Source organism: Mya arenaria, chromosome 14 (assembly GCF_026914265.1).
Source record: "Mya arenaria isolate MELC-2E11 chromosome 14, ASM2691426v1".
Lineage (NCBI taxonomy): Eukaryota > Metazoa > Mollusca > Bivalvia > Myida > Myidae > Mya > Mya arenaria.
The window spans coordinates 21,165,303-21,180,123 of record NC_069135.1 but is presented as its reverse complement, the minus strand read 5'-3'; the positions used below and the strand labels follow the sequence as shown (position 1 = coordinate 21,180,123).

Below are 14,821 nucleotides of genomic sequence, written 5' to 3'. Positions count from 1 at the left end.
AATTGAAGCTTCCTTCTTGTCATATTGTTTGTAGGTGGGAATGAAATAAAATATTTCTTAATGATGAAATTGGAAACTAGCAAACTGGTTGATATTTCAGGTCTATTGAAAGGGAAAAGAAACTAGTATTTTAACAAATTTCCCAATTTGCAGGTGACAGAAAAGCATGTTCTTTTAACTTTAAAATTTCTCATATTTTGATGTAAAGCGATCATTTTTTCTCAAAATGGTATTTTTCATTACATAGATTTTCCCAAATGTCTACTGTCTTTTTCCCAAAATGGACTGAAAAGGGCCTTGTATTATGTTAATCCTGTTAAAGCAATAAGAATGTCTAACTAATTTCCCAGTCCATGACAACAGCCCACAAATTAGCATACAGATCCATGATAGCATGCTGCAATGCTGCTTGTATCGATGAACATCATTAATCATGCACTAGTGCGGACTGCTTAAACTAAAAAGAGTGCTTACCACATTATAAAATTAATACTTTGTAAAATTGATAAAATCCTACAAATATGAAAAATTCTCGCTATTTTTGTTGCGATTTTGTTGCCATTGGCAATTGCCAGTTGAAACCTAATACCACTTCAAGTAACAAAATCACTAACATATTTGCCAAATTCATAATGTTCAAGTTCTTAAAAGATCTTTACATCCTGATTTAAATGCCTTTATAAAAGATCTTTACAGCTTGAAAAAAAATTATGCCTTTATAGCAAGCTGTACCTATACCTGTCCTGCAGCACACTGTCCTTTTTAAAACCTGGCTTCTGATGTAACCATATCATTTCTGTAAAAATTTATACGTTAGACACTGATGGAGCTTCTGTTAAAGGCAGTTTGGATGTTTATAACAGTAAACTCCCTAAAAGTGTTCCAAAACATCCAAAAATTGAGTCTTGAAAGTACAAAAACTTCCTCTACAGGTATTTTCTACAAAAAGTGAAGACCTTTTTGTTCAGAATATCAAAACCCCGTGTCACTGTAACTTCATGGCCACATTTTCAATATAAGTCTTGAAATAAATGAATTATTTTGATACATATAATTGTGAAGTTAGCAAGTTATTGTTACAAATTATTCATTATTATTAAATATTTGAAGTATCTAGTTTGACAATAGAGGCATAAACTTCCATATTTCAGACGAAAACTTCAAATATTAATGTTCAGGAAGTTCATATGGAACTGCCACAGTTTTCATGGTCTAAACTATCATATAATCTAACATATTGTAACTTATATATCATCAGGAAGTTTTGAAATTTTCTAAAATTGAAGCTATATAACCTAGATCACCTGAACAGTCATCAAAATTAGACTTTTGTATGAACAAGCCCGAATTCTTAAATCAACTTGAGGGAGCAAAGAAAGCATTTTACAAGTTCAGGGCTTGCAGGCTTGTGCTAATTTCAACCACTGCCTGAAAAAGAATCATTAAACTACAGCTTTAAATGATATATTCAAATTCCTTATAATAATAACAAGTATAAGTGCACACTTTCGATTACATTAATTGCAGTCATGCCCCAAAGTGTTGATCCATATAGCATCTGAGGTTATATTTTTTGTATCAAACATTTTAAAAATGATTAAAAGCATCTAATAACCCTCTTTTTTGACATGTTTTTTTTAATAAACTTGATTTACAAATTGAATTTGTGTAATTATTTTGGCTGGCAGGATTCCAGTATAACTTTATTATTCAGTATTCAATATGCAAGGGGGGAGGTGTTAAACCTGCAAAACTTTTATAAAGTCACATGCTTACACATGTAAGTCCATGGGATATGAGGAATCTCAATCCAAGTGTCTTTGTGTTTACCAAGTCTGCAAACTGCTTTCTTTTAAATTGTGTTAAATGATGTCACAATTATGTAAATTGTTCATGACAGTTCATTGCTATTTCTGTACATTGACCATAATTTTATTTTTTACCTGTTAACAGAGCACTGGTGAAGAAGTGGCAGTGAAAGTCTTCAGCCAGGCCGCTCACATGAGGCCTGCCGAGGTCCAGATGAGGGAATTTGTTGTCATGAAGAAACTCACTCACAGAAATATTGTGCCTCTCTTGGCAATTGAAGAAGAGGTGAGTTTTCTCTCAGACAATGAATATGAGTTCCTTTGTTGTCATGAAAAAACTCACACACAGAAATATTGTGCCTTTTTCACTTGGCAATTGAAGAAGAGTCGAGTTTTCTCTCAGAAAATAAATATGAGTTCCTTTGTTGTCATGAAAAAACTCACTCACAGAAATATTGTGCCTCTCTTGGCAATAGAAGAAGAGGTGAGTTTTCTCTCAGACAATGAATATGAGGTTCTTTGTTGTCATGAAAAAACTCACTCACAGAAATATTGTGCCTCTCTTGGCAATAGAAGAAGAGGTGAGTTCCTTCAGACAATGAATATGAGGTTCTTTGTTGTCATGAAAAAACTCACTCACAGAAATATTGTGCTCCTCTTGGCAACTGAAGAAGAGGTGAGTTTTCTTTCAAAAAAGGAGTTTGGGTATAGTCGATCAAGTATGAGTTCAGGCTCAAATGGCAAAACTCCAAGTCTTTTCCTCATTGTTGCTTTCTTTCTACTTAAACATTGATGGTGAAATTCGCTGAATTTCATTATAATTTGAAATTGTACAATTATAAAATTTGTAAAACAAATGGAATCAGTTTGATAAAAGTGCTTATCAGAGTCTAGACTCAGACCTGAGACTGTTTGTAATCACGGCCCAGGCCCAAATTTAAGAGTCTCAGACTCCCTTTATTATTGATCCCTGAACATTAAGATACTGGCGTTTTTTATCTCTCACATTAAGAATTTTTCAACTTGTCAAATGAAAAACATACCACTTGTTCCTGCAAGACCGAAATTTGTCCTCAAAGTCAAAGTTGGTTTTGCATGCTCAATGTTTGGACAGGGAAATACATAACAGTCATACCATTTCAGCAAGGGACAAACAACAAGGTGATAGTGATGCAGCTTACGGAGCACGGGAGCTTGTACAACATGCTTGAGGAGCCAAACAATGCATACGGACTTCCCGAGGAGGAGTTTCTTATTGTTTTCGACCATGTCAGTAAGTAGCCTTTGTTGGTACATAATTTCATATTCATTAATATTGTTTTTGGCTTTATGTTTTGCTTGGGAGGAATTTAAATAAGGATTTACCACATTTGTTTTTTCACGTTCATGCTGAATGAAAGCCGGAGGGTACATGAGCAAATGCCAATCTGCATGCTAGCACTTCTTGGTAATGCACTCTTTGGGAAATATGCAAGCATTCAAGTCTGTGTGGTCACAAAAATAATTCAATTGTATAAAAGGCAGAAATAAAATGTTTGTATAAATGATTCGCAGATAATAATAACATCATACATCATGGGTTGAATGAAGTGCTAATCTAATCAGGGAACATTTAAGATGGTTTCTAATTTATTGTGTGTTCATACTGTATGAACGCTCAGCCACGATTTTGCTAATCCATGAAGTATGTAAACACAAGAAAAAAGAATCAATCCTTATATTTACATTTTCCCCTTTTCATAAAATTATTATTTATTTTCCTTAAAGTGTTCACCATTTAAGAACGATAAAGAAAATTATCAAGACATTTTCGTTTATGTTTTACATATGCATGACCCAGGTGAGTCAGAGGTTAAGAATGGTCAGCCAGCTCATGCAAAATGAACTTAAATTTTATCGCGTGAGAATGTAAATACATGTATTATTGATATAAACATTGCCAGCAACGATTTGCTGGTTATTCAATATGAATGTCAAGTTGTCTCTACACAAAGGATTAGGTGAATGTAAATATTTGTTTATGATTTTTTCTTAGTATGAGAAATAAAGTAAGAAACATTTGTTTCTTTCACCAAAGTCCTCACATGGTGATTAGAACAAAGTTTCCTTTTTTAAAATATTGTCAAGTTGTTTAATTAAGGAATACTTTCTTTATTTATAGTTGATAATGTAGCCCCGATAATGAAGCATAATAATTGAGTGCGTCACTAAATTCTTCTAATAGCTTTTAAAAATCACTTAAAGAGTGAAAATGATTCCAGAATATTTATTACCAGCTTAGCTGTATGCCAAACTCCTTGATATCTTACCTTAGACTTTATAAGCAATTGAAAGGTTTTATTTGAAATGCAAGCCTTACCCTCGAAGCCTTGGTGTTGGCGCCACCACTCTGACATATTTTTTTGTTGAGTTGTGACCTTGACCTAAATAAGAATGACATCTGAAGCTTGCGATTCTAACAGTTTCATTGTTTGGAAATAAATGAAGATTAAAACAGTCATCTAAATAAACAAAATACAAGACCAAATAAATAATTACTTCTGTACTTCGCAGAATTAAATAGCAAGTCCTGCTGCATAAAATCTTAAGTTTGAGTAAGTTCGAAAAGCATTTTACCAGTGCAGGGATTGCGGCCTTGTGCAGTTCGGATCACTGTTAAAAATGGAAAAATTGTCACAAACAACATCATGAAATTTAAATTGTACAAGAATCATGGTTACTTTATATTGGGTTAATTGTTCAGAACTTTTTAACGTCATCGTTGTCAATAACTTATAAATTTATATGGATGATCTGCAGTATTCCTAACAAGAGCGATCAGGCAAACATAAATATATCAATAAATGGCTTTGTTTTAAATAGATATGATTTTATATACTGGTACACTACATGTACCTCACAATTTAGACATAACTTTGGCAACATGAAGTGTGAGTTGTAAGCTTGTCAAGTCCCACACATCATCAGTTTACAGATATGTACAGATAAACTCTTCCACACATTTATGACCTGATGGGACAAATGACTTTTACTGTATCTATGAAACATATAGACATCCAGAATATTGGTATTTGTTTGCTGAACTATATGGTGTTTTCTTTTCTTAATTGAAGGCGTATGACATTTGAACAAACTTTCCCTGTCATGTGCCTTATAAATTGCTTTTCTAAAAGTTCAAGGTGCTATGTTGTTAGCAGAATGAATCAGGAAGAAAATATGAATATCTTTCCTTTAAACATAAATCTGGCATCAATCTAATTTTGAGTAAATATACAGTTGAGATATGGTGATAATAAATTTTTAAAAAGTCATTAGTTTCGATAGGAGAAAAGAACTATTTGGCCGTATATTTCCTTAAAGAACATGCTCTAAAAGCTGTCTATTGGTGTCTTTCATTGGTAGTTTAAGTGATTGTAGGGACAGTTTTAATTAATATCTTAATCAATTTTAGTCGTAGATTGAAATGATTTGGTGTCATTATAATTTTCCTGTTTTTCTTTCTTTTGGCTTGCATATTTTCATGAAGTGATCGAAAGTCAGTTTTTGAGTTCAAAACAAAGATCAGGAATGAAAAAAGTGACCTTGTTGCCATCGGTGAAGTTTATACAGATACGAAAATTTTGAAGTTTAATATGACTAAGATACTTTAATTAAAAGATACCTGGTTTTTAAAATTACCTGTGGGGTGGGGTGTGTGTCTATTTGGACATTACCGTAACTGTATATTTTATACTGGAAATAAAACATGAACAACGAAACAAATCATGATAAGCCCAATTTATGGACATGTTCATTCCTTGGTTGGCCAGTTAAAGGTTAAAGGTCAGATACCAAAGCTTCCTCAATAACTTAATGTAAATTGACATGCAGAGGTATTGTATGTTCATTCATTTTTAGTGGCAGTTGATTTTGTGCTAGAATGAACTTAATCTAACAGTATGGTCACAAATACTTGTATGTTACAGCAGAAAAAGTTTGGAAGAATTTTGTGGTATTGCTTAAGCTGAAATAATGAATCACACTTAAATGTTGTATTTTTATTCTTTTGTCATGTTGAAGCTAATCTATGAAGGGAATTTCAAGTATTTACTCAATAAAAGAGAAAATGAAAAACTTTTTTTACTCATGGTTTTTTTTTTTTTTAGTTGTTCAAAGCCTAAAAATTGCAGTCTTTTTGTTTGACACTTGAACATTATTGAATTTAATAGGATTGTGCCTTTTTGTTTAATTGTTATAACCAAAAAAAAAGTATTGCTTCTCAAGTAAAGGTGGCTTTACAGTATATAAATGAGTGTTTCACATGGCAAGTAACAAGGCTGTACATATAATTAATGGCCTATTGTTTGTGAGGTCATGAGTTACATTTCATCTACAAAGAATGTGATGGTAATGAGCCATCATCTTGTTTCATATATTTAGATTGGCAGAATTTCCCATGAATCATACCTTGTTAATGTGGGAAAATAATGGTTGAATTTTATAGGCCTGATTAAGTTTAATTTGTTGCGAATGACCTGTTGAGAATAGGGTGATTTTACCCTAAGATGGCCAAAATAATGCGTTCTATTTTTGCTGTAAAGGGGAATTTTATATCCACTCTTTACTAACAATAATATGAAAGCCTATTAATGCATTGAAGGTGTAGAATACATTCTGTATTATCATAGAGTGGTGTAATGGTATAGATGGTAGTCCTATCCCCCAAGGGGTTATGGGTTCAAGCCCCACAAGGGGCACGTTCTCATAGTCCCCGAATGAAGACACCAGAACTGACCCCAATGTTAAAAAACTTCTTGTCTCAACGTCAAGCAATTTTTCCACACTACATAATTCAAAATTACTTCAGTTTTACTCCGTAAACAGTGAATTATCTTATGCATATTATGTAAATGATGATTAACTTCATTGTTCAATATTTAAAGAAAATTATTTCTATCTAGGAAATAATAAACTGAAATCAAGTACATTTGTTTGCTATGTAATATAATTATTTTTTTATAAAATAGTGACCAAGTATGTTGATCAGTCTTTATGGTGATGAGCTTTTTAAAAAAAAGTAAACATATGCAATTCTTAGTCATACTTTGGGGTTTTGTGTTCATATGAGTTGAGACAATGAGAATTTGAGTAAGTTTGTTTGGGCATAGGCCCACTATGATTACACACAGTCTCCAGTCTGAGTCTAGATTCAGACCCTGAATGTTTATTAATTAAATTACAAAGAATCGCCTGTATTCCATTCGCTTTACAAAACTAAGTGTCAGTTTCAAATTGTAATAAAATTTGTAATAATATCAGCAAATTTCATCACCAGTACAATCACTCATTTGGATGGAAAGTTACTATGAAATAAAGATCTGCAGTTTTGCCACTTGAGTCTGGACTCATGACTTTCAGACTGTTCTTAATCATGGTCCCAGGTTTCTTACACTTTCCCTTGCACAGATATATTCTTATGTGCAATGTTCTTTTTTTCAGCTGCTGGAATGAAGTACATGCGGGATAATGGGATTGTCCATCGAGATATTAAGCCGGGAAACATCCTTAGATATATCGGGGAAGATGGAAGGTAATACTATAGCTTATAAACACGGATAATGAAGTTAAGGATTAGCACTGCATCCAGGACTGAAACTTATAAAAAATATAAAATATATTTTTTGGTAGCCATTTGTGATATCAATAGTAAGAAGTACCTTGGAATTTCAATTGGGGTCCAGGAAAGAAGAAAATTTTCAGGAATAGGATTTTTTTGGTCTGTCATCATCTCTGTTATAAACAACAACAACAACAACTATCTTTATGGTGATCACTGGGCCATAGGTTGTTCCCATTCTTCTACTTATAGTATAAACATTGGTGAAATATTTTCATTGTATTTATAGCAGAATTTTTTTTTTTTCAGAATTTTTGAAAATATTTCTACTTTACCATGTGTTTGTAAAAATGACATTCTAGTCTGGAAACATGCATTTTTTAGTATTTTTATAAGACAGCAGTGGTTTTTTTTACTGTTATAGCTCATTTGTTCTTGTTTACTATACTGTATCCATGATTTACAGTTTGTCCTACTTTGAAAGCCAATGAGATTGCTGCATTTCGTTTTAAATTTGAAAAATATTTCCCATATTCTGCAATTCGTCCCTGATATGAACTCCGATACAGAGAAGATACAGTGATATTTGGCCTACGTGACTTTTCTAGAAAGTAGCCTGTATTGTTTACAGTAAAATGTTGATGCTTTCCATAATACGGGCATTCTAAAGTGGCCGACCCCTAGATTTGCAACCAAAATTAATCAACAACATATCTTGTGTGTTTATTAAAATTTGCAACCAAAATTAATCAACAACATATCTTGTGTGTTTATTAAAACGATATTTTAACATGAAAACAAAACAACTGTTAATTAAACATCGATGATTGCTCGAACATTACTATGTTTTTGTTCACAATTAAATAGTCTAAATTTCCAAAACCTGGTGCTTATTTTCACATGTAACAAATATCACCTTCCGAACACAGGAAGGAACATGTATCACTACAGTATCATCCGTTGTACCAGACGACTTGGCGGGTTCTTCCGGTTCAGGGATCGGCTCTATCTTCGGTTTCTTAAATTCTTCAAGCAGAACAGGCTCAATGGTTTTGCTGACTTCTTGAAGAGGAAACTGTTCTCTTTGATACTGGTGTACTGCGGTAGATGAATGTTTCGAACGGTTCATAACAGTTTTGTCACTAAATCGCTCATTAAACAATGTGGTGCATAATGTTACTCGACCCGAATGATTGCTGATATTTCTGTTTTCGATTGGAATGCCGGCCTGTTGGAACAAGCTCTTCATCATTGTTTTAAGTTGTTTTTGTGGCACATTTCCGGCACTGAATTTAAGATCGTCAAGAGGCTTTCTGTAAAAGTTTCCACATCTTGGAATCAAACTTAGATACTTTTCATACAACTTAAACACACTTATTTCACAATCAGTAGCTGATTCATAATGAACAATTGGTTCCCGAATGTGAGCAACTTTCTTATTGGATTTTAGACCACCTTGAGCATTTTTCCGTAGACGAGGTACAAATTTAACAAAAACACGATTGTTTATGTCGTTATGACCAAGATGAAATTGTTCTGCCAATAATCCAATATGTTCCTCGCCTCCCCGCAACCCAAATACTTTACCGTTGTAAAAAAACACAGCGTTTGAAAGTCCTTTTGATGTGTCCATCGAAAAAACGCCTTTTTCCCACATTGTTCTCTCGTCTTCTTTAGACACGGGATCAGATCGTTTTTGTTCTACTCCAACACCTTCGTTCGTAAGTTCACGCATCCGAGAATCGATGGTTTTACGAAATCCCGTGAATGTACTGTTGTGGGTGTCGAAAAAATTGACTTTCGCAGACTTTTCTACACGCAGGTAGCGCTGAAGCCCAGAAGCAATGTTCTGTAAAGTCTGTGGTGGGTAAGGCTGGCCGTTTTTTCTCCGTATTTCACAAATGAAACGTTGAAGCCAGAAATCCATATCTTGGTATGAAACAAAGTTAGAAATGTCCACAGGAATTGGATAACTGCATTCATGTCTAGTCTCTGGCTGGAGATTTCAGCCCAGTCCTGCCAAACGCCAAGGGCGAAGTTGTTGCTACAAGACGTGTTTGTAGGCACCGCATTCTTTTGCTTCGTCCTGATGTCGTTGTCAGTGAGCGGCCTCCCAAACCGGCCGTAAAACCGACGAAAGTAAAATTACCGATCTATACATTAAAATCATCTGAATAAACACAAAACAACAAAAAATGTTAACCGATGCAAATTACATAATGACTACCATTCCAAAAATGAAATTACGCCGCTAGAATAACTTTTCGTAATATTGACGTACTAACCTGGGGCAGTATTTTCTTTGTTGTCGAATGAATCATTTACAAGTTGCTGAGTATCCAATGTAAGAAGTTGTGACACTGTAACATCATTATAACTAGAATCAAAATTCGACATTTCTTCAAACAAAAAGTTTTTAAAGAACTCATTATCACTATCCAGAATTGTAAAGTCCATGACGCTAACTTTTTAGAACAAAAGCCAACACGAGACTGCGACAATTTAATTCTTAGGTCTGCATGTACCGCACCAGACATCACGTGACATCAAAGAACCAGTGCCGCGCCACTAGATTATTTCCCTGGCTTGTCAATCAATTTTTAGGTGGAGTCGGCATTTGTCAGTCAACGTTTTGCCGGGTGTGCGGACGTGACAAACTGTAAGCAAGTTATCTTTCATATTTTTAAAAATACGGAACATATTGCTGCGCTTGCCTTCGGCTCGCTTGCAATATATTCCGTATTTTTAAAAATATGAAAGATAACTAATACATACATTTGTGGAATTGCATCAGTTCATTTGTGTTATTTATATAAATTTTAATAAAAACCAGACAAATACACAAATATTTTATATGATGTGGTTATATTGTGGTTAAAAGGGAATAATTTAGGATTGATCTTATTGTATGTCTTATGACTCTGTAGGAACTAATAATGATCCACATTCTTCTGACTATCCCAGAAGGCCTACACAAAATACTTCTGTACAGGTTACATAAACCTATGACATAGGCACAATCCCTATCGTTTTTAAATAAATACTTTTCATAGAAAATAAGATAAAAATAAAATTGGTTGTTTAAATGTGTAGTGGAAAGATTACTATGTAACGCCATTCCGCAATGATGACAAGAACATTCTTACACAAAGCCAAATAAAAAAAATCCTACCTACCCTACCTCTTTTTGGACAAATAGTAACGTTAACCATGCAATTAAAAAAAATTGGCCTCATTACCACAAGTATGTTCTTTTATTTGGAGCTTTGATTATAAAGGAATTCCTAAATGTTAATTGCAAATATAATAATAACCTATTAAGAATTGCAACTTGCACTTGGGTGTAAAGTTATTAATAATGCACATTCCGTGCACAGCATATAACGTTAATATAATTATGGAATATTTTTTTTTAAATAATCTGTTATGTTGAATATGAGGGCACCTACTGTTATGTTGAATATGAGGGCACCTACTTGATTATATTTGTGAATATGACAGCTGTATATTCCATCATTATTATGCTGTTTGTTTTAAATGCATAATCATCTTTTGCCAATTAGTTCTGGCAGGCTTCAATATAATATGATATAATAAGGGGTAATGGTACCATTATTCCACGCTGTGAAAGACAGCCATGAAGGACATTTATGACATTATATAATTGATACTTGAGGTCTAATTTTTGTGACAGGTTTCATGTTTAACTTTATAAAGGGAACAAAATGATTTGACTTTGACCCCCATAGTAGACTTACATGTATTTCAGCCATTTAAACCACTATTGTATTGTAAAGAGCATGAGTTATTGTTTTTAAACCACATTCATTCTATATTTTAAAGTGATAAGATTGATTTTTTTTCGGAAGTACTTATCACCAAGACTTGGTTTGGTTTTTGTGGTAAAACGCACTGGGTTGATGATAAGTAGCGGTCTTGTGTTGTATCTCAAATTGGTTGGGTGTTTTCAGTGATTCATAAAGCACTTTCACATTGATGAATAAATGTTCTGAAAATTGACCGCTAATGTATTATTAATACCAGAAGGAAAGGGTGTATGCTCTTTTTCAATAGCACTTTTGAGTTTTCCACATTCTTAAGTTGGTGACTGCTAATGTTCTGTTATTGGTTAGGCCAAAAACAATAGGCTTGGTTAAGGTTAAATCTTGTCCAGAAACAGGTAGGGTAGGTAGGCTTTTTTTATATATTTTTAATAAGGCTTTATGTAAGAATGTTATTGTCATCATAGGGGATTGGCGTTCAAGTAATTTTTAAAACACACGCTAACATTTTTTTTAACAGACGAACGAAAAAAGCGTTAGGGTTGGTTCCTATTTCGTAGGTACATATTGGGTACCTACCCTCCGGTAACCGGAAACAGCATTATTGTTTTTCAGGCCTTATAACAGGAATAATATAATAAGGAAGAGATCTATACCTCTTACAATAGTACAATTGGGTTTTCCCCAGCCTCAGATTATTCAGTTAAGATGTCCTGATTGCTAATACTTTATGGCACTTTTAAGGCGCTTTCAGTAAAACACACACAATGGTTGGTATGTTTAACTCTGATATTACTCACAGGGTAAAATGTAATATATCTGAAATGGAGAACTATGAATCAAACCATTCATAAATTTGTCAGAAGTCAAGTCCATTAGGGTTATTAAGTGGCAAGATATGCAGAACTCTTAATATAACTTGTATTACTCACTCAAAACCAAGTCTATTTATGTTTTTGTGGAGACCACTTTTATTGCTCACTTAAATCATGACTTTAATTTGATCAATTATTGATTGATCTTATTGAATGCTGTAGACATCTTGACTAAAGACCCTTTGGCACCCACTCCAGCTTAAAATTACAAGAGTTAATTAAACTAATAGTGTTTGGTCTGAATCAATTACGATTACACAGAATTGCATTGTGAAAAATATAATATACATGTACAGTATGATGACAGGCTGCGCGAAATGCAAGAGCCCGAGCGCACAGGTTTTTTTGCAATAACTATTTTGGGATTAAGGAAATTCCAGTGCTCCGTACCCGAAGGCTTCACATTACAAATCTGTATCGGCCTTCAGATTTTTTTTTCGAGCCTAAGAATATGATTATCCATGGGCTCACATGGCCTGTTTTGCAAAACTCATTTTGCGCTAACTGTTGTGTACATTGTACTATCTTTAAAAAAGAGATTGTAATATTCTCTGTCTTCCCGCAGGTCAATATACAAGTTAACAGACTTCGGGGCTGCAAAGCAAGTAGAGAATGATGAAGAACAGTTTATGTCGCTCTACGGAACGGAAGAGTACCTGGTATGGAAAATTGTTGCATTCTGGGACAGCTTTTAATAATATTTAGGGCCGAACTGTAAATTGTTTGTTTTATGTTGTTGTTTTGTTTTTTAAAAGTAAAAAAAAAATAAGTTTAAAATCTGAGGCCAGGAGTGCCCTCAAAGAGCTTCTAAAAATCTGTGGCAGGGTGCTTGCCCCATTGGAGGCCTAACAAGGCCTTCAATACCCAAGGGGAAATTATTACAGCCCTTCAGCTGCCTCTTTGGGCACTATTTCATTTCTATAACAGCTTGCAGTTCTGTTTCATTCATTGCCTCTTGAGTGTAATTAGATTAATAAAATAAGAAATATTTTAGGAAAAATACATGGGAAATATCTGTTATTTGATTATTTTTTTGTAATTTAACATCAGCATTTGTGATGATTTTTTGAAATTTGGTTTTATTTCCATATTTGCTGATATTAAGATAATGTTTAAAAATATTTTGCCATGTTCTAAATTATTGAAAATGCTTTAGATTTCTTACTCAATTAATTGAAATATTTGTGGTTTTCAGTCAAGCCTTGCTATAATCACTTATATATTAATAGTTATTCATGACTGGACATACCTTTAGACATAATACCTAAAATACCACAAATATAGGATGGCAAAATAGTTTGATAATAATCTACAATGTCTACTTAGTAAAGGTATTTAAGACTAATATAAAAAATTGTGCTATCCAATTTCATGTCTGAGTCATGTCAGGAGTCAGGATTACAAAAAGTCAAGTCTGAGTACAGTTTCAAGTGACAAAACTGCAAATCTTTGTTTCATTGTATTTTTCCTCCTAGTTGAGTTTTAATGAAAGTTTTTTTAATTGATTATTCATGACTCTTTGTAATTTTTCAAAGAGCTTTTCTGAGTCTGAGACTTGAGACTGTTGCTTATCATGGTTCTAGGTTCTGAGACTCTTTTTGCTCATAAGGCTTCAGTCGAGTCCAAGACTGATGGCCTTCATAACTCAACAAATTACCGATCAGGGGCGATATTCAATAACCTTCTTAAGTTGAACGTAAGTTTAAGATTATAATCTAACTGTTTTGATTGGCCTGTATATTTAGCTGACCAGTAGGCTGAATGGAATCACTGAGGCATGTCTTAAGGTTAAGGATAAGATCAATATTGAATACTGGCCCGGGATTCTGGCCTCGGTGGTAAATGAATATTCAGCATTTTTTTCAACAAATAAACCAGAAACACCAATGCCGTAACATAATGGCAGCCATTTTAATTGTATTGCATGTACAGTTTCATGAATGATGTCATGACTGTAAATAAGGACAAGTTTGTGAATAAAAAAGCTATCATGATAATAACAACTAGGTCATAGCTTGATTCCCCTCAAGGAAAACCCTCAAAGTTGCATTATACTAAAAATAGTGTAGATATTCACCTGAAACTTTGTACACAAATATAGACGATAAACATGCTTAGTAAGTCCAATAACTCTTCAAAAAATGTAGATGAATTATGCCCCTTGATCAACTTTAAGTAACTCGCATTATCTTCATTGACCTTTTTCAGCACCCTGATATGTATGAGAGAGCTGTTTTACGAGCTCCACACAGGAAGCAGTTTACATCTAAAGTTGATCTTTGGAGCCTCGGGGTCTCGTTCTTCCATGTTGCTACGGGGATGCTGCCGTTTAAACCATATGGAGGTCGCAAAAACCGGGAAAAAATGTTAGTCACTTTTCTATAGGGAACTTGAATTTTTATCTATGAAAACATATTCTTATTAAGACACAATGACCATAAAGTATGATCCTTCAAACAGAATATTCCTTTAACAATTTTTTAATAATACCAACATGAAAATAAAGAATGAAGTTAAATCTGTATTAATTTTATTTTAAAAAAAACAACATGTTATTCTGGCTTCAGGGCTTTCTTCAGCCATTTTTTATAGCTGTTATTCATTATTTTCCAATAACAAAAAGTATATATATATATTCTCCAATTTCAATGCAAACATTCCCATTTAAAACTTGAACAAAATGTGATTTAACAGTGTATTGAACAAGGACATGCATAGTTATCAAAACTGGTCAATTATAATACCTCTTTCTTTTATACC

The 14,821-nt window shown here is 33.5% G+C and overlaps 1 protein-coding gene across 3 annotated transcripts in view; it reads left to right on the top strand.

Moving 5' to 3' along the window:
* Positions 1 to 14,821, top strand: part of LOC128218097 (serine/threonine-protein kinase TBK1-like) — a 57,697-nt gene that overhangs the window by 18,173 nt on the left and 24,703 nt on the right. For all 3 annotated transcript variants that reach the window (XM_052925640.1, XM_052925637.1, XM_052925638.1), the window contains exons 3-7: positions 1,954 to 2,094; positions 2,952 to 3,081; positions 7,287 to 7,377; positions 12,627 to 12,720; positions 14,270 to 14,427. In XM_052925640.1, coding sequence (XP_052781600.1) covers positions 1,954 to 2,094; positions 2,952 to 3,081; positions 7,287 to 7,377; positions 12,627 to 12,720; positions 14,270 to 14,427 — 614 coding nt within the window. The remainder of the gene's footprint in view (positions 1 to 1,953; positions 2,095 to 2,951; positions 3,082 to 7,286; positions 7,378 to 12,626; positions 12,721 to 14,269; positions 14,428 to 14,821) is intronic.